Source organism: Anomaloglossus baeobatrachus, chromosome 8, assembly GCF_048569485.1.
Source record: "Anomaloglossus baeobatrachus isolate aAnoBae1 chromosome 8, aAnoBae1.hap1, whole genome shotgun sequence".
In the NCBI taxonomy this organism is placed as follows: domain Eukaryota; kingdom Metazoa; phylum Chordata; class Amphibia; order Anura; family Aromobatidae; genus Anomaloglossus; species Anomaloglossus baeobatrachus.
In genome coordinates, this window is record NC_134360.1 from 224,523,733 (window position 1) to 224,543,531 (window position 19,799).

At 50.5% G+C, this 19,799-nt stretch overlaps 1 protein-coding gene across 3 annotated transcripts in view; it reads right to left on the reverse strand.

Moving 5' to 3' along the window:
- The window catches only part of MIGA1 (mitoguardin 1), a 56,826-nt gene extending 37,632 nt beyond the window's left edge, over positions 1-19,194 (reverse strand). For 2 of the 3 annotated variants that reach the window (XM_075320275.1, XM_075320273.1), the window contains exons 1-7: positions 19,136-19,194; positions 10,976-11,087; positions 10,162-10,339; positions 7,839-7,969; positions 5,211-5,322; positions 3,961-4,097; positions 3,116-3,239 (exon numbers count right to left, since the gene is read on the reverse strand). In XM_075320275.1, the coding sequence (XP_075176390.1) occupies positions 3,116-3,239; positions 3,961-4,097; positions 5,211-5,322; positions 7,839-7,969; positions 10,162-10,339; positions 10,976-11,080 (787 nt within the window). In that variant the 5' untranslated portion in view covers positions 11,081-11,087; positions 19,136-19,194. Of the gene's footprint in view, positions 1-3,115; positions 3,240-3,960; positions 4,098-5,210; positions 5,323-7,838; positions 7,970-10,161; positions 10,340-10,975; positions 11,088-16,055; positions 16,120-19,135 lie in introns of those variants that run through there. The other variant, XM_075320274.1, reaches the window with a different exon arrangement.
- Between the last annotated feature and the right edge of the window lie 605 nt (positions 19,195-19,799).

Genomic DNA, 19,799 nt, shown 5'->3' on the forward strand with positions numbered 1-19,799 from the left:
TTATACTACACTACTACACCCCTATATACACCTGTATTATACTACACCACTATATACTACACAACACTACACCCCCCCATATACCACACCTGTAAAACTACATTCCCATATACTAAACCACTACACCCCAAATATCTGTCAACAGTTAACCCCCCCCCCATTGCCCCAGGAGGTTACTAGTAACCACTCACCTCTCTTCTTATTGTCCCCTCCTCAGGCACCTCCGTACGAGCCCCCTGCTGAGCGGCTTCTCTTTCACATGCCCAGGCTGCGCCGATGCGGTATTCCTAGGAGCCGCTGCTTCTCTCCATACGGCCTCCGCTGCTGCAGCAGCTTCTCCTGCCGGGTGGGAACTTTTCAAATGACACACGCGCGCCGTACTGACGATATCAGGGCGCGCGTGTGTCACAGAGAAAGCTGCCGCAGGGAACAGAGGAGAGATTCCTGCGTTCCGCTGCCTGCACTGTGCGGCGCTGCAGGATCTGTCCTCTGTTCCCTGCCTGGCACGCAGCGTGTGATGAGGGCAATCTGACCACGCGCATCCCGGAGCCTGGAGCTCCGGACAACAGGTCAGATTGCCCTCATCAGTGACCGGCCAGCAAGGACGCCCTGAACCAGGCAGGCCGGTCACAGAGAGTAGGCGGGCCGGATGTGGCCCGCGGGCCGCCCCTTGCCCAGGTCTGTTCTAAGGACTACTAAGAAATCCCTGACCCCATCCCAAAACCATCGGATTTCAGACTGGTGCTGAAAGTACGATAGGTCACAGCAGTCGTGAGGATATTCATGTAATAAGGTGCAGTACTGCTCCTGGCCAGTAGGAGGCAGACGAAATCCAAACACAAAAGCCAAGACAATAGACTATATTTGGGTACGAGCTGTATGCACTGGGTCAGTAATGGACATTTTACAGGTATCAGTGCCCTTGACCACCACTGGTGTTAGTGTGCTGTCAGCAGCTGAGCTGCTCGGATCCGGGTGCTCGGTGGCTCGAGGGTCTGCGGATCCGGTGGTCGCGCGGCCACTCAAAATGAAGGGGGGTATTTACAAGGGAGATTATAGAGTTGTGACGCCACCCGTGGTACGTGGTAACTAGGAGTACCACCGCTGCAGTTGGGAGTACCCGAAGATGATGGAATGGGGCAGCCAGGTGTTGTGACCCTCCACGGGTAAAGGGCATACCCCGGGGCTCGATGATGGTGGGGGAGTGCCGTTGGATGCAAGGGGGTCACTTGCGTAGTCACTCAGTCCATTAAGCTGACACCGACAACTGGATAAACCAAAGTTCTGGACACCGCTGCCGCTGAGGGGAGCTTAGTTCGGGTCCCGTCCCCAATGGTGCTGCCTGGTGATCCATGACCTACCTCCTGGCACTAAGTTTACTTCTCTGTTGGTCCCGGTAGTGTGAAACTTGCTGGGTCCCGCTCCCCACTATGGCTAAGTGTGGGAGCTTGCTCTCAGGGTTCACGCTTGGGATTTTCTGGACCGTTTTTAGTGGAAAGTCCTATCCCCCTCGTTGCGCTAGTACCCCGATTTTGGAGCGGGTGGGAACGGCTCTTGAAGACTCCGTTCTCCTCGGGTAAATTGTTAGGTTGCCTGAAGCTACTCCCTGACCTAGAGTCCACATACCCCGTCGTGTCCTGGTCCTAGCCCGGTGATGGTGCAAGACCGCCAACTGTCCTCCTTGACAGATCCGTGCCCCTTGCCATGATCCTCTGCGACCGGGGGTCCAGCTCTAGGCCCAGACCACTATCTGCCACCTAGAGAGCTTCCTAGGAGCCCTGCTCCTGACCTCCTCTCTCCTTCACTTCCAGACTCCACTCTTTTTCTCCTGACCTCCTCTCTCCTTCACTTCCAGACTCCACTCTTTTTCTCCTGACCTCCTCTCTCCTTCACTTCCAGACTCCACTCTTTTTCTCCTGACCTCCTCTCTCCAACCCCCCAAGTGGGCGACCCTATTACACTCAGGCCGTCCACTGGTGTGTTTGGTGCGTGTGGTGCAGAGTGTACCTAGGATTTCATTAGCTGATGTAGGCAACACCATGTGGTTGGGGACCCAAAACCAAGAAGGAGGTGGAGGGCAGATTGTGCAATACCCTGTGACCACCTGATAGTCCAGGGGCGTCACACTAGTAGATATCTTGCAGTCCTCCATGTCCATCCCCTCCCCTAAACCTTGAACGCTCCATGAAGGCAAAGAAGAAAAGCTGCACCCAATCTATGGAAGGTCTAAGAACAAGTGCAAACAATTCCGATCAAATCGCACTGGAGATAATTTTTCGTCAGGTTCTAGCACATCCTTTGTGTTCTGGCCTCTAGGATGTAGCCGTGACCTCCAATGAGCCGGCCGTGCGATCCAACCAATTCACAACCGACGGAGCAAAATATCAGGAATCATCGCCCATCCAAACACACCCCAAAATCTGCAACTTACAATATCAGAACAAATACCCGAGAAGCCCCCGGATGGGTCCCAGAGGGGCATCAATGGTTGTTTCTAAACGATCCCTTCTGGTTCCAGAAGAATGAAAGTGAAGACAATCCGCAATAGAATCGATGGACGGGACAATATCTCATTAATGTTCGGTAATTGGACATTTTTTTCTTCTGTAAATGGATTTTATTCATAATTTTAAATATACTTACTTTTTATTTATTCCTCTAAAATAATGTGTTATCACTGAATACTTATTTTTGAAAAAGAAGAAAAGAAAAACATTTTTAAAATTTTAACGCGTTGTCCAATAAAGTCCCTAAACCGCCTGCGATGCTGTGCCAATCTATCCGACAATCTTGTGTTTCTTTCTCTCCTCATCCTCCATTTTTGGGGTCGGGGCTGCAGCCGCACTCATTCAGTATTGTACCCACCTAGCTCTGCTAGTACTGGTTCACACAGCGAGCGGCTTTATTCTTGTCTTTTAAAAAAGAATCAGGGCTGAAATGGTGCAGATTTTACCAAGATCTGAACATCTAGCTCCTGAAATACTCTGTGCTGCTGTGAACATCACATAAATCTCAGCAGATACAATTTATGGGTCTGTCCATCGACGATATACCCAAAGAAGAAGGCACGACATAAAGTGTCTGCGCAGATAGCGGCGCCCCCATCATATCTTACCTATGTCGTTGGCCAGTGACGCTGGGTCGGACGCCCCGAGCGAGGCCTCGAATTCCTCCTGGAGCCGGTATGCCCGCTGCAGCAGAGCTTCCAGCTTGTGGATGAATTCTGCACTTATGATGTCCTAGAAGATGACATTTAAAATCAATTACAGGGGTACTCCTATGTAATAATGTAACGGAATATCGTCACTTCATAATCTATGGGAGCCCACCAAGCCGGAGAATACATGGGCTGCAATATTGACGAACAGCAGTATCATTCATTTTTCTTCCTCTGCTTTGTACTGTGCAGAAAACAGCAACATCCCCCGGACCCCAAAGCTGGGGATAATAGAAAAGGGGACACAATGCTAAATAAGCACAACGCCCCCCCCCCACTCTGTGCCCTACCAAGGATAAAGTTACAGCATACTCGTACCTTTATAATATGGGAGTACCCCTTTAAGCCTGACCAACATCAAAGAGCGCCTCTCTCTATGCATCACACAATTATCCATTGACTTCAATGGGCACCATGTAATGCTTAATTACTCCTGCTGAGGCGTTGCAGAAAAGCTGGTCACTGCCAAGATCTCTGCAAACCCTAACGGATCATTGGCGACTAAAGGAGCAGGACAATCTGTGATCACCAGGAACGAAGAGGCGAGGTGGTCTCTCCATTAAAGACGGTCCTGAAAATATCCAAGCAACGCCCAGAGAAAGTAATGGAGAACGCAGCGGATGTGCAGCAATTTATTTATTCCAGATTTGCCCCATTCTGGAGATATTGTGTGGTGACGCCCTTAACGTCATAGATCGGAGTACCCGTTAGCTAAAACAGTGATGTTATAAAGCGCGTGGTACCTCCACGTTTTCTTCAGCAATGGCGTCCCCAGCTCCCATTCTGATGGACCCGCAGTTGGCTTCATCTTCCGCCTGCCTATTTCGGAAAGAGAGGGCTTGTTCCCACCTTCTCAGCGCCTCTTCAAATAGCTCCATTCCTTACAAAAAAAAGATTGACATATTTAGGTTTTTCCAGCAATAACCAGCAGCTTTACCATTCACTTCAATGGAACCATGCCCTCTTGTGGCAACTCTGCGGTACTGCATTTAAAAAAAAATATTTTTTTAATTTATTTTTTATTAACATTTTAGCAAAAAAAGGCCAGTGATGGGAACATTCAAATTTTTCTTTATTGCTCTTTTTAGTGGACATGAAGTGCAGCCGCTTGTACAATATGCTCTCATCTTGCCATGTGCTGGGCTTCATGGATGTACAAACATGGCAGACACAGAGGTCTTCAGTAAATCCCCGGCTGCCATCATAATGCCATCAGCACCCCATTCATGGGCCCTGGCACCCTGCAGAAAAATGTGCATGTGAATGATTGTGCAGACTGGGTGCCATTGAGGGAATGCCAATAAATCCAGTTGGATAAACCAGATGCCGAGCCTAATCCATCCGAGCAGGAGGAAAACGCTCAGTAAACAGGACATGGAAATGGATTCTTCATACTGTCAGAATTGATTTAATATTTTCCTTGCCTCTATCCTCTATTATCTACATAGGACATTGACTGATAATAAAGCTTTTATTTTTTCCCGTTCTGCAATGCTTTGCTGGCTCTGAACTGCAGCATCATGAGATATGTAGTTTCAGTGTCATGAATAAACTACAGCAATCCCATCAAACCCAAACTAGAGCTGTTAGTAAAACATCTTTTCATCCATTTGTAGTAAATTCGGCAATTAATGCCAGGCAGCTGCTGCTAAAGCCACTACAATCACGTAATCCCAAAATATGTAAAATGACTACAATACACAGATAGGGTCAGTACATGATACATAGAGGAATCAGAAGTGGACGACAGGTGTCATCATAAGAAGGGGATTCTTTACCGTAAGAGCAGTGATGCTGTGCAAGTCCTTGCTTACCCATCAGATATTGGTATCTCATCCCAAATATCAAGAAAGTTGAAAATGCTCTCAGTATTCCTGCCAGTTGTCACCACTAGGGGGAGATCTTTACATGGACTCCAATAGAAACAGTGCAGAGATTGCCCCCCTAGTGGTGGCAGCAGGCAGCTCAGATTGCTGTGCAAGTCCTTGCTTACCCATCAGATATAGGTTCTCTGGTGTGGTGACCGGGATGTTTACCAGCTTAATATCCTCCTCTTCCCCTTTATCCCATGGATTGCAGCTCTGACACGAGTTGACACTTTGAACCTCAATAATACAGAAAAGATATTATGTAGCAGCAGGTAAATGCAAAAAGAAAAATATGGCGGCTCACCCCAAATATCAAGAAAGCTGAAAATGCTCTCAGTAGTCCTGCCAGTTGTCACCACTAGGGGGAGATCTTTCCACTGACTCCAATGGGAGCAGTGCAGAGATTGCCGCCTAGTGGTGGCAGCTCAGATTTCTATGGGGGGAAAAAAAAGGACCTAAAACAAAGCACTAAAGCCACAGAAGGTATATATGAAGGTGTATATATAAGGTAGATGTCAATTAGGCCCGTGCTATGATTTACAATTTATATAATAATGATGATATTATAATTTACAAAGTCCCTACTGCTAAGCCCGTTTCCCCCCAATATTAAAAAAAAGTCAGGGGAAGTCCAAAAATGCAAAAAGTTACCCTTTTTGTGCAAAATTAGCTGAATAAATTCTCCCTTTGACTAAGGCTGGAGACATGAATTAGGCTAAGCCCCGTCTGCCCTCCGGATCCCTCTATATTATCAAATAACAATTCTGGAGCATCCTTTCCCATAACATTGTGTCTTTCCTCTGTGGTTCCTCCTGGAAATGTATAACTGGGGGTTAGCATTCGCCTAGTGAATAGACTGACATCCGGTAACTCCTAATTAAGTTATACATTTCCAGGAGGAATAACAGAGGAAAGACACAACACATTGTTATGGGAGCACAGAGTTCTAAGAAAAGATGCTGCAGAATAGGTTTTAATTTATTTAATAGGGAATTCTAGTATTCACCAGCATGTACAGTCATATGAAAAAGTTTGGGCACCCCTATTAATGTTAACCTTTTTTCTTTACAACAATTTGGGTTTTTGCAGCAGCAATTTCAGTTTCATATATCTAATAACTGATGGACTGAGTAATATTTCTGGATTGAAATGAGGTTTATTGTACTAACAGAAAATGTGCAATCCGCATTTAAACAAAATTTGACCGGTGCAAAAGTATGGGCACCCTTATCAATGTCTTGATTTGAACACTCCTTACTACTTTTTACTGACTTACTAAAGCACTAAATTGGTTTTGTAACCTCATTGAGCTTTGAACTTCATAGGCAGGTGTATCCAATCATGAGAAAAGGTATTTAAGGTGGCCACTTGCAAGTTGTTCTCCTATTTGAATCTCCTATGAAGAGTGGCATCATGGGCTCCTCAAAACAACTCTCAAATGATCTGAAAACAAAAATTATTCAACATAGTTGTTCAGGGGAAGGATACAAAAAGTTGTCTCAGAGATTTAAACCGTCAGTTTCCACTGTGAGGAACATAGTAAGGAAATGGAAGAACACAGGTACAGTTCTTGTTAAGCCCAGAAGTGGCAGGCCAAGAAAAATATCAGAAAGGCAGAGAAGAAGAATGGTGAGAACAGTCAAGGACAATCCACAGACCACCTCCAAAGACCTGCAGCATCATCTTGCTGCAGATGGTGTCAATGTGCATCGGTCAACAATACAGCGCATGTTGCACAAGGAGAAGCTGTATGGGCGAGTGATGCGAAAGAAGCCGTTTCTGCAAGCACGCCACAAACAGAGTCGCCTGAGGTATGCAAAAGCACATTTAGACAAGCCAGTTACATTTTGGAAGAAGGTCCTGTGGACTGATGAAACAAAGATTGAGTTGTTTGGTCATACAAAAAGGCGTTATGCATGGAGGTAAAAAAACACGGCATTCCAAGAAAAGCACTTGCTACCCACAGTAAAATTTGGTGGAGGTTCCATCATGCTTTGGGGCTGTGTGGCCAATGCCGGCACCGGGAATCTTGTTAAAGTTGAGGGTCGCATGGATTCAACTCAGTATCTGCAGATTCTTAACAATGATGTGCAAGAATCAGTGACGAAGTTGAAGTTACGCAGGGGATGGATATTTCAGCAAGACAATGATCCAAAACACTGCTCCAAATCTACTCATGCATTCATACAGAGGAACAATTACAATGTTCTGGAATGGCCATCCCAGTCCCCAGACCTGAATATCATTGAAAATCTGTGGGATGATGTGAAGTGGCTGTCCATGCTCAGCGACCATCAAACTTAACTGAACTGGAATTGTTTTGTAAACAGGAATGGTCAAATCTACCTTCATCCAGGATCCAGGAACTCATTAAAACTACAGGAAGCGACTAGAGGCTGTGATTTTTGCAAAAGGAGGATCTACAAAATATTAATGTCACTTTTATGTTGAGGTGCCCATACTTTTGCACCGGTCAAATTTTGTTTAAATGCGGATTGCACATTTTCTGTTAGTACAATAAACCTCAATTCAATCCAGAAATATTACTCAGTCCATCAGTTATTAGATATATGAAACTGAAATAGCTGCTGCAAAAACCCAAATTGTTATAAAGAAAAAAGGTTAACATTAATAGGGGTGCCCAAACTTTTTCATATGACTGTACATGTAGAGAGGGGTAACATCGCTTATATTGTGTCCTATTCTTAAAACAATCCCAACAAATTGGGGATAAGCTGAGATACTAAACTTACAGACGCCAGACTCTGCACGGACCCCGAATATTTACTGTTCAGCCCTCCGTTAAGATGCAGCTGGGATCCCTTCTCCTTCACTGACGTCAGGGACAGGGTCAGATTCTGCCGACTGCTGGAACAGCTGGACCCTGCGGTACAAGGAAGAGACATCACCACCCGGCCGAACACACATCATCACCCGGCTGGGCGCACATCATCACCCGGCCATCCAGACATCATCACCCGGCCATCCAGACATCATCACCCGGCCAGCCGCACATCATCACCAGGTCAGGCGCACATCATCACCCGGCCAGCCGCACATCATCACCCGGCCAGCCGCACATCATCACCCGGCCGGGCGCACATCATTACCTAGGTGGCGGCACATCATCATCCAGACATCACCACCCGGCCGGGCGCACATCATTACCTAGGTGGCGGCACATCATCACCCGGCCGGGCGCACATCATCACCTTGGTGGCGGCACATCATCACCTAGGTGGCGGCACATCATCACCTAGGTGGCGGCACATCATCACCTAGGTGGCGGCACATCACCCCCCAGCCAGCCACACATCACCACCCGGCCGGTCGCACATCACCACCAAGCCGGCCGGCCATCACCTCCAAGCCGGCCGCCCACTATATACAGCCTATACCTGAATGAGGATGGACACGGCAGTGGTTTGCCCTCTGCACTAACAAGGATCCCTCTGTTTCCTATTTCTCCAACTCTGACTGCAAAGCCTTCTAGTAACTCTACACCGTAATCACGAGTGAGGAAATCCTCTCCTGAAATACTCTGTGCTGCTTGGAACCTTCCTGCTACCATTAGAGAGAATCTGTCACCACGTTTTTGCCCCTAATCTGAGAGCAAAATAATGTAGGGGCAGAGATCCTTATTCCAGGGATGTGTCAATTATTGGGCTGCTTAGTGTAGTTTTAATAAAATCCCTGTTTAATGAGCAGGAGATTATCATTACAGGATTACTTGGCATGCTACAGGTAGCCCAGCATATTCATGAGCTCTGTATAACTGTGAGATCTGCAGCAGAAAAGACAGCAAACAGCTCAGTAAGTGACATCACTGGAATCAGGGTCTCTGTCTCTACATTACGCCGCTCTCAGATGGGGGAGCAAAAACCTGGTGACAGATTCCCTTTAATGGGTTATTCACGCTATAAATGTCTAAGGTGGATCTACTGGGGATTGTTTAGTTGCCTAAAATATGTGGGTCCCATCAATGAGATAAGCAGCTACCTCCAGCTCAGAAGCCCCCGACCCTTCTCTTCCATTCACTACATGGGAGGTTACAATAAAAGAGGACTAATATGGGCCGAGTGGCACGAGGATAGAGGATTCCCATTTTAGACGTAGGTTCATGTCTCAGAGTTCAGTGCCGCATCTATCAGACACAGATAAGACGTAGACATAATTGTAATCATGAATGGAGACGGTCAACACCTGCTCCTGAAATACTCTGTGCTGCTCATAGCTACCTATAAATAAGGTTTTCCTATTACTTGCAGTCCTGGTATTTCTTACATAATTACATAAGTGGACAAGTCAAACTGCCTTGGAAAAGATCAGTACATACCCTCAATAAAGCAATAATGATAGATCAAAAATATGGCGGCTCATCCCAAATATCAAGAAAGCTGAAAATGCTCTCAGTATTCCTGCCAGTTGTCACCACTAGGGGGAGATCATTCCATGAACTCCAATGGGAGCAGTGCAGAGATTGCCCCCTAATCAACGGGTCCTCTCCTGAAACCCTCTGTGCTGCTGTGCATCATTCACTCTCTAGCTCTATGACTGTGACGTCTGCAAGTCTCTATTCCTTGTGATATCCCCCTCTACCACTACCACCCATATAATCCCATCACCACTCTCCTGAAACCCTCTGTGCTGCTGTGGACCCTCTTCCCTCGCTATCCATGAGTGTGGCCTCTGCTTCTGTTCCTTGTGATGTCCCCCACTATCACCCAGCACCCCCATATAATCCCATCACCACTCTCCTGAAACCCTCTGTGCTGCTGTGAGCCCTTTTCTCTTGCTATCCATGAATGTGGCCTCTGCTCCTGTTCCTTGTGATGTTCCTCACTATCACCCAGCACCACCATATAACGCGATCACCACTCTCCCGAAACCCTCTGTGCTGCTGTGCACCCTGCCCCCTTGCCATCTATGACTGTGAGCTCTCCTCCTGTCTCTATTCCTTGTGACGACCCCCACTATCACCCGGTCCCCCACATAATTCCTTCAGTCTTCTCCTGAAACCCTCTGTGCTGCTGTCATCCTTGCACACGACGGCCCGCGGATTTCACGAGGACCCACCTTTCTCGAGGGCGCCATGCTTGGTACTGTCCAGCAGGAGGCTGCCGGGCTCCCAGGAAGAAATTGGGCTCTTTATCTTCCCTCTCCTTCTTCTAAAGTGACGAGCCAGAAAAATAATCGACACTGTGCCGACGGCGGTGACCGCGAAGATCGTCCTCAGCCCAGGAGACGTCTTCAGCTGCAACGTAAGTGCAAGAAGACCAAAAGGCAAGAAACATTAACCCCTTAATGACAAAGTCACTTGTTATAAACCAGCATTTTTGGAGGTTTGATTTTTTTTTTTCTTTTTACATTTACTGTCATTTTATATGTTCATAAATCGGATTTTTATCAAACATGATTATTTTTTACCTTTTTTTATTGTATCATTTTGGAAGGGAAAAGCGGGGGGATTAAAAGTATTGTTTTTTTCTATTTTTAAGACTTTTTTTCTCCTTTTTAATCTTTTTAGACCCAAAATGTTGCCTTAAACCATACTATATACTGCAATACCCATGTACTGAAGAATGAAGCATAAATTCGGGTATCCTTCATGGGAATTGAAGATGGTGGTGATCAGAGTCTTCAGCAAGTAACCCATCAGCACCCCATTAATGCATTATGGAATGGGGTGTAATAAGTGGCAGCATGGACGCCCCCCAGGTCACAGACACCAACATCAGTGGTTAACGGGGGCAATTAAAGGATTTGACGACAGCAATTGGCGCTCGCTCTGGTTGCTGCTGTTATGGGCAGATGATGGCGGTGTAACGCAGTTCCTGAGCCTGATCCCCGGAGGGAAAAGTGTTACAGCCCAAAGCCTTCATCCTCCTACCTGTGTGAGCGAGTTGTAAAGGGACAAGGGGAAATCCACGACGCGCAGGGCGGCCATCCTGAGCGGCTGCTGTGTCTCCGTCATTGTGTCCTCTGGTGGGATCATACTTGTCCTGAGGATAAAACGATCACATCAGTGTGTAGATATACAAAGGGTAACCACAATGGCCTATGGTGTTCACCACGCAGTACACAGACACTTTCTGGGTGGCTGCGGCAGACTATAGGCCCCGTCACACACAGAGATAAATCTTTGGCAGATCTGTGGTTGCAGTGAAATCATGTTCCATTTGTACACAGCCACAAACCTGGCACTGATTGTCCACAATTTCACTGCAACCACAGATCTGCCACAGATTTATCTCTGTGTGTGACAGGGCCTTTAGACCTCATTCACACATCAGTGATTGTTCTCGTATGGAAAAAATAAAACATCAGACAGTATTTCTTTTGTGCTGGATCAGATTTTTGGGCTGATTTTACCATCCGTGTGCACAGTGCAGTAACGCAATATACACCGTCTGATCTTGAATCGGTGAGTTTCGGACAGAAATCAGACCCCAGTAGGACGCGCCTCTGATTTATTTCATTTGCAGAATATAAGGAGAAAACACGTCTTTACTTAGTGGCAGGTTACATGAAGAGCTTAGATGAAGGGAGGAGCTGTAGGGGGCCCGGGGGAGGTGGTCACAGCTGTAGGGGGCGCGGGGGAGGTGATCACAGCTGTAGGGGGCCCGGGGGAGGTGATCACAGCTGTAGGGCGCCCGGGGGAGGTGATCACAGCTGTAGGGGGCCCGGGGGAGGTGATCACAGCTGTAGGGGGCCCGGGGGAGGTGATCACAGCTGTAGGGGGCGCGGGGGAGGTGATCACAGCTGTAGGGGGCGCGGGGGAGGTGATCACAGCTGTAGGGGGCCCGGGGGAGGCTGTCACAGCTGTAAGGGGATTGAGGGAGGTGGTCACAGCTGTAAGGGGCGCGGGGGAGGTGATCACAGCTGTAGGGGGCCCGGGGGAGGTGATCACAGCTGTAGGGGGCCCGGGGGAGGTGGTCACAGCTGTAAGGGGAGTGAGGGAGGTGGTCACAGCTGTAGGGGGCGCAGGGGAGGCTGTCACAGCTGTAAGGGGAGTGAGGGACGTGGTCACAGCTGTAGGGGTAGCGGGGGAGGCTGTCACAGCTGTAAGGGGAGTGAGGGAGGTGGTCACAGCTGTAGGGGGCGCGGGGGAGGTGATCACAGCTGTAGGGGGCCCGGGGGAGGTGATCACAGCTGTAAGGGGAGTGAGGGAGGTGGTCACAGCTGTAGGGGGCGCAGGGGAGGCTGTCACAGCTGTAAGGGGAGTGAGGGACGTGGTCACAGCTGTAGGGGTAGCGGGGGAGGCTGTCACAGCTGTAAGGGGAGTGAGGGAGGTGGTCACAGCTGTAGGGGGCGCGGGGGAGGTGATCACAGCTGTAGGGGGCCCGGGGGAGGTGATCACAGCTGTAGGGGGCCCGGGGGAGGTGGTCACAGCTGTAGGGGGTCCGGGGGAGGTGGTCTCACAGCTGTAGGAGGCTCGGGGGAGGCTGTCACAGCTGTAACGGGATTGAGGGAGGTGGTCACAGCTGTAGGGGGCGCGGGGGAGGTGATCACAGCTGTAGGGGGCCCGGGGGAGGTGATCACAGCTGTAGGGGGCCCGGGGGAGGTGATCACAGCTGTAGGGGGCCCGGGGGAGGTGGTCACAGCTGTAAGGGGAGTGAGGGAGGTGGTCACAGCTGTAGGGGGCGCGGGGGAGGCTGTCACAGCTGTAAGGTGAGTGAGGGAGGTGGTCACAGCTGTAGGGGGAGCGGGGGAGGCTGTTACAGCTGTAAAGGGAGCGAAAGGGAAGCGGTCGCAACTGTAGGGGGCGCGGCGGAGGCTGTCACAGCTGTAGGGGGAGGCAGTCACAGCTGTAAGGGCAGCGAGGAAGGCGGTCACAGCTGAAGGGCGAGCGGGGGGAGGCGGTCACAGCTGAAGGGGGAGTGGGGGAAGGTGGTCACAGCTGAAGGGGGAGCGGGGGGAGGCGGTCACAGCTGTAAGGGGCGCGGGGGAGCCGGTCACAGCTGTAAGCAGCGTGGGGGAGGCGATCACAGCTGTAAGGGGAGCGGGGGAGGCGGTCACAGCTGTAAGGGGAGCGGGGGAGGCGGTCACAGCTGTAAGGTGCGCGGGGGAGGTGGTCACAGCTGTAAGGGGCACGGGGGAAGCGGTCACAGCTGTAGGGGGCGCGGGGGACGCAGTCACAGATGTAGGGGGCGCGGGGGAGGCAGTCACAGCTGTAGGAGGCACGAGGGAGGCGGTCACAGATGTAGGGGGTGCGGGAGAGGCGGTCACAGCTGTAGGGGTCGCGGGGAGGCGGTTACAGCTGTAGGGGGAGCGGGGAAGGCGGTTACAGCTGTAGGGGGAGCGGGGAAGGCGGGTCACAGCTGTAGGGGGAGCGGGGGAGGCTGTTACAGCTGTAAAGGGAGCGAAAGGGAAGCGGTCGCAACTGTAGGGGGCGCGGCGGAGGCTGTCACAGCTGTAGGGGGAGGCAGTCACAGCTGTAAGGGCAGTGAGGGAGGTGGTCACAGCTGAAGGGCGAGCGGGGGGAGGCGGTCACAGCTGAAGGGGAGTGGGGGAAGGTGGTCACAGCTGAAGGGGGAGCGGGGGGAGGCGGTCACAGCTGAAGGGGGAGCGGGGGGAGGCGGTCACAGCTGTAAAGGGCGCGGGGGAGGCGGTCACAGCTGTAAGCAGTGCGGGGGAGGCGGTCACAGCTGTAAGGGGCGTGGGGGAGGCGGTCACAGCTGTAAGGGGAGCGGGGGAGGCGGTCACAGCTGTAAGGGGCGTGGGGGAGGCGGTCACAGCTGTAAGGGGCGTGGGGGAGGTGGTCACAGCTGTAAGGGGCGCGGGGGAAGCGGTCACAGCTGTAGGGGGCGCGGGGGACGCAGTCACAGATGTAGGGGGCGCGGGGGAGGCAGTCACAGCTGTAGGAGGCACGAGGGAAGCGGTCACAGCTGTAGGGGAACGGGGGGAGGCGGTCACAGCTGTATGGGGCGCGGGGGAGGCGGTCACAGCTGTAGGGGGCGCTCGAGAGGCTGTCACAGATGTAGAGGGTGCGGGAGAGGCGGCCACAGCTGTAGGGGTCGCGGGGAGGCGGTTACAGCTGTAGGGGGAGCGGGGAAGGCGGTTACAGCTGTAGGGGGAGCGGGGAAGGCGGTCACAGCTGTAGGGGGAGCGGGGAAGGCAGTCACACCTCAGCAGACGTGAGGATATGAACGCAGTGGGTGGGCGCACATGCGCAACGACGCTCCATTCAGCTCCATTTTACTACTGAATAGAGCTGCTTTTCTTCACCACAACCTATGGATGCACAATCACCCGCTCCATTCATCCCCTCATTGCAGAAGTCTCACATTCAGGGAAGAACCAGGAGTCCTGGTCCCCTGTTCTGAGAATAGTGGGGGTCTAAGAGATCTCATAGGCATCAACAATCTACTTCCTTACACTAAAATACCCCTATCCTACAGATAGAAGATATAGCGTTATTCCCGAAAGATAAGTTACATTTCTAGAAGAAATAGAGGCGCTGTGCACAGAAATCTTCCTGCATATCACTGCCACAGTATATGGCACTCCCCTGCAACATGTGCTGTGGAACTACAACTCCCAGCAGGCGTTGTAGACCATGGGTAAACGTCCCAATCTGATTTAGTTCAGATCTGAAAAGTAACGGATGGAGGTGGCGCAGCGCTGGTGATGGCATCTCGTGTGAACTATGGCGGTCTAGTTTTTACATAGGAAATATGTTTCTTCATGTTTTTCCATAGGAAAGTCCAAAAATTGTAAAAACAGCGCCCCCTGCTGGTAAAAAAAAGAGCACAATCATGTACCGGCCATACGCACGAGACGAGTAAGGCAGATGGATCAATACAGCAACACCCAAAAAGAAAAAGGAGCCCTCCAGCCATATGTGAGAGCTGTGCACCATATGGCGGTATTTAGCACTGTGTGCTCCGCTACTGAGACACTGTATATTATCATAGCAATGCATGGGAGAAGCTCTACTTCACATAGTTATTAAAGGGAATCTGTCAGCAGGTTTTTGCTGAGAGCAGCATGATGTAGGCAGAGACCCTGAATCCAGCGATAGCAGCCGTTCTGACACAATCAAGAGTTTTAGATTTAGCAATTCAGCAGAGCTGAGAGCTGCCCCTGGCCACACCAGGCTGTGTACAATGTCTGTAGACAGTGAGCTGCTTAACACAGGAAGGGGAGTGCTGGACTACCAGGCATGAGGCACAGTAGTCCGAGCAATGATAATCTGCTGGTGCTAAAACAATCATTGCAAATAAACTACAGAACAGAGCTTGATAAAAAAGGCATCACTGAAATCTGTGGTTTAATCCCTACAACATGCTGTCTTCAGATTGCATAGTAATAAACTGGTGACAGATTCCATTTAAGACATAAAAAAAAAAAAGTCACATTAAGGTTGTGACCACTGCAGCCAATCACTGGTCTCAGAGGTGGTGCTGCCATGTACAGCCTGATTCTGTTGAGGCCAGTGATCGGTTACAGTGCTGACATGGATGCATGGGGTGTGATCTCTGGAGCACAGAAGTAAAGAAACCACCCAGGACGACTGTACTTGTAAGCCCAGAGGTAGGACTAAATCGGCCATAGTGCAGGAAACTAAAAGGTGTCAGGTTTGTAGGGACCCGATAAGCCAGCGCTGAGAAATCAAGCATTGAAGGCACTTGCAAATTAGCATGAGAGTACATTGTGGGCGTGTCCATTCACTGCATACACAGGACACGCCCCAAATGCGCTTCCAGGCTAATTTGCATACGGCTGCAAAGCTCGATTTCTCTGCAGATTAATAGGATCACATTTCTTCCTACACTACGACCTATACAACCAGGCAACTGATTTCAGCAGCAAAAGCCTGTAAGTGAGTTCCCTATAGGTTATACTGGGTTCAAACAGGAGCATGAAGAATTGATTGCTCATCTATATGGAGCGTCACTTTTATACAGTCACAATCTATTTAATAGAAGGCCTGATCCAGTTTCCGATGTGTAGTCACTGCAATAGACCTGCTACAGACGGATGTCACACGACTCGTGTCCGGAAAACGGATCCTATTAGTGCACGATGTGAAAATGGACCGTAGATGTGAACTTGTCCCATAATCGCAGAAATCACTCCAATCTGTGAACATTTCCCAATGGATCCTAGAGATAAGGGACTCATGTCTGTAAAATACAAATATGATCAGCAGCCCTTCTGCCAGAATACACCCCAAAATCTCCCCCCAAAAACGGGATCAAAAGAAAATGTATTGAAATTCCCTACTAAACAAAATACTGTTTTCTGCAATTATTCAGCATTATTGGGTGACGGCTGCAATCACAATATTCATAGTGAGGCCGGACGGGGAGGCCGCGGAGGCCAAAAAGGGCAGCAACATAAAAACCGCAAACATGAGAACAAAAACCGCAACAAGCACCATTCAGATACGGTGTTTTGGGATGACAGCTGTTCATCAAACTCAATGAGTGAGTTATAAAGTCTGGAAGTGTTATGGACGCCATGGACAGCATCAGGATTAGCGGATCCATTGCTGAGATTACATAGAAAGCGATATTTGGCCTTTTAATTTTTTTTATTGTCCATGTATAGTATAAAAAGGACATACTGACGAAAAGACGGACACACTGACGAGAAGATGGACGGGTGCAACAACGAGAAGACGAACGGGGCGCACTGGCAAGAAGACGGACGGGAGCACCGACGAGAAGACGGACGGGAGCACTGACGAGAAGACGGACGGCGCACTGACGAGAAGACGGACAGGCGAACCGACGAGAAGACGGACGGGCGCACCGACGAGAAGACGGACGGGCGCACTGACGAGAAGACGGACGGGCGCACTGACGAGAAGACGAACGGGCTCACTGACGAGAAGACGGACGGGCACACTGCCGAGAAGATGGACGGGCGCACTGGCGAGAAGACGGACAGCTGCACTGACAAGAAGACGGACCGGTGCACTGACAAGAAGACGGACGGGTGCACTGACGAGAAGACGGACGGGCGCACTGACGAGAAGATACACACACGGACGAGGCGCATTGACGAGAAGACGGACGGGCGCACTGACGAGAAGACGGACGGTGCACTGAAGATAACACAGATCTGTGCAGCACCATAGGGATGATTTTTCATACACTCATCTGTGGTCAGCCTAAACTTTTGCATTTTTAGACAAATCGTGGGTGGAGATTGTGACTGGTCCGCGTGCAGCTCCGTGCGCTTGTCCACATCGTAACATTCCGTGGATCACAGACTGTGGGCAGCTTCATGGGCGTTTTTGTGGCAGTTTTTGAGTCCAGATGCTACAATAAAGCCCATATGTAAGATAAGATGCGCTACATGTGGGGGTCTCCGTGCGCCGCACTCGGGGGCTTTTTCCTGGAGGGTTTGGCAGTTTTTATGCCTTCTCTACATGTTACTAATGTAATAGACTGCAGCGCCCAATGTATACGGCTGACGCTTCCCTGTGTGTATATAACAGCCAGCACTGCAGAGCTGACAGCGCAGCACCGGTGTGGGGAGCTAAAGCCCTGCACCGTATATACAGCTGTTTATTTCTCCCTGCACCGTATATACAGCGAGCTGTATACTCCTCACCTGCCCGCAACCTACAAACAACCATATACTCCTCACAGCCCTGCACCGTATATACAGCTGTATATTCCTCCCTGCACCGTATATACAGCAAGCTGTATATTCCTCACCTCCTCGCAACCATATACTCCGCACAGCCCTGCACCGTATATACAGCTGTTTATTTCTCCCTGCACCGTATATACAGCGAGCTGTATACTCCTCACCTCCCCACAACCTACAAACAACCATATACTCCTCACAGCCCTGCACCGTATATACAGCTGTTTATTTCTCCCTGCACCGTATATACAGCGAGCTGTATACTCCTCACCTCCCCACAACCTACAAACAACCATATACTCCTCACAGCCCTGCACCGTATATACAGCTGTTTATTTCTCCCTGCACCGTATATACAGCGAGCTGTATACTCCTCACCTGCCCGCAACCTACAAACAACCATATACTCCTCACAGCCCTGCACCGTATATACAGCTGTTTATTTCTCCCTGCACCGTATATACAGCGAGCTGTATACTCCTCATCTCCCCGCAACCTACACACAACCATATACTCCTCACAGCCCTGCACCGTATATACAGCTGTATATTCCTCCCTGCACCGTATATACAGCGAGCTGTATACTCCTCATCTCCCCGCAACCTACAAACAACCATATACTCCTCACAGCCCTGCACCGTATATACAGCTGTTTATTTCTCCCTGCACCGTATATACAGCGAGCTGTATACTCCTCATCTCCCCGCAACCTACACACAACCATATACTCCTCACAGCCCTGCACCGTATATACAGCTGTATATTCCTCCCTGCACCGTATATACAGCGAGCTGTATACTCCTCATCTCCCCGCAACCTACAAACAACCGTATACTCCTCACAGCCCTGCACCGTATATACAGCTGTATATTCCTCCCTGCACTGTATATACAGCGAGCTGTATACTCCTCATCTCCCCGCAACCTACAAACAACCGTATACTCCTCACAGCCCTGCACCGTATATACAGCTGTATATTCCTCCCTGCACTGTATATACAGCGAGCTGTATACTCCTCACCTCCCCGCAACCTACAAACAACCATATACTCCTCACAGCCCTGCACCGTATATACAGCTGTATATTCCTCCCTGCACTGTATATACAGCGAGCTGTATACTCCTCACCTCCCCGCAACCTACACACAACCATATACTCCTCACAGCCATGCATATCATCACCTCCCCACACCCTATACACAACCGTATACTTCGTCACAGCCCTGCATTGTATATACAGCCGTATATTCCTCACCTCCCTGCACCATATATACAGCTGTATACTCCCCCTGCACTGTCTATAAAGCTGTATACCCCTCCCTGCACGTAAATACAGCTGTATACTCCCCCTGCACTGTATATATAGCTGTATAGTCCCCCTGCACTGTATATATAGCTGTATAGTCCCCCTGCACTGTATACACCGCTGTATACTCCTCACCTACCTGTCACAGAGGCTGCTCCCAGCACTGATGGATCCTCAGTGGGAGGGGGAGGGGCCGCTTCCGGGGGCGGAGCCAGAGCGGAGCGTAATACAATATATCAGAGGATACAGAGATTCCAAGCAACGGGGGGCAAAGAGAGGCAGAGTGCCCGGGAGAGGGGTCAAAGAGGGGCAGGGTGCCCGGGAGAGGGGTCAAAGAGAGGCAGAGTGCCCGGGAGAGGGGTCAAAGAGGGGCAGGGTGCCCGGGAGAGGGGTCAAAGAGGGGCAGGGTGCCCGGGAGAGGGGTCAAAGAGGGGCAGAGTGCCCGGGAGAGGGGTCAAAGAGGGGCAGGGTGCCCGGGAGAGGGGTCAAAGAGGGGCAGAGTGCCCGGGAGAGGGGTCAAAGAGGGGCAGGGTGCCCGGGAGAGGGGTCAAAGAGGGGCAGGGTGCCCGGGAGAGGGGTCAAAGAGGGGCAGAGTGCCCGGGAGAGGGGTCAAAGAGGGGCAGGGTGCCCGGGAGAGGGGTCAAAGAGGGGCAGGGTGCCCGGGAGAGGGGTCAAAGAGGGGCAGGGTGCCCGGGAGAGGGGTCAAAGAGGGGCAGAGTGCCCGGGAGAGGGGTCAAAGAGGGGCAGGGTGCCCGGGAGAGGGGTCAAAGAGGGGCAGGGTGCCCGGGAGAGGGGTCAAAGAG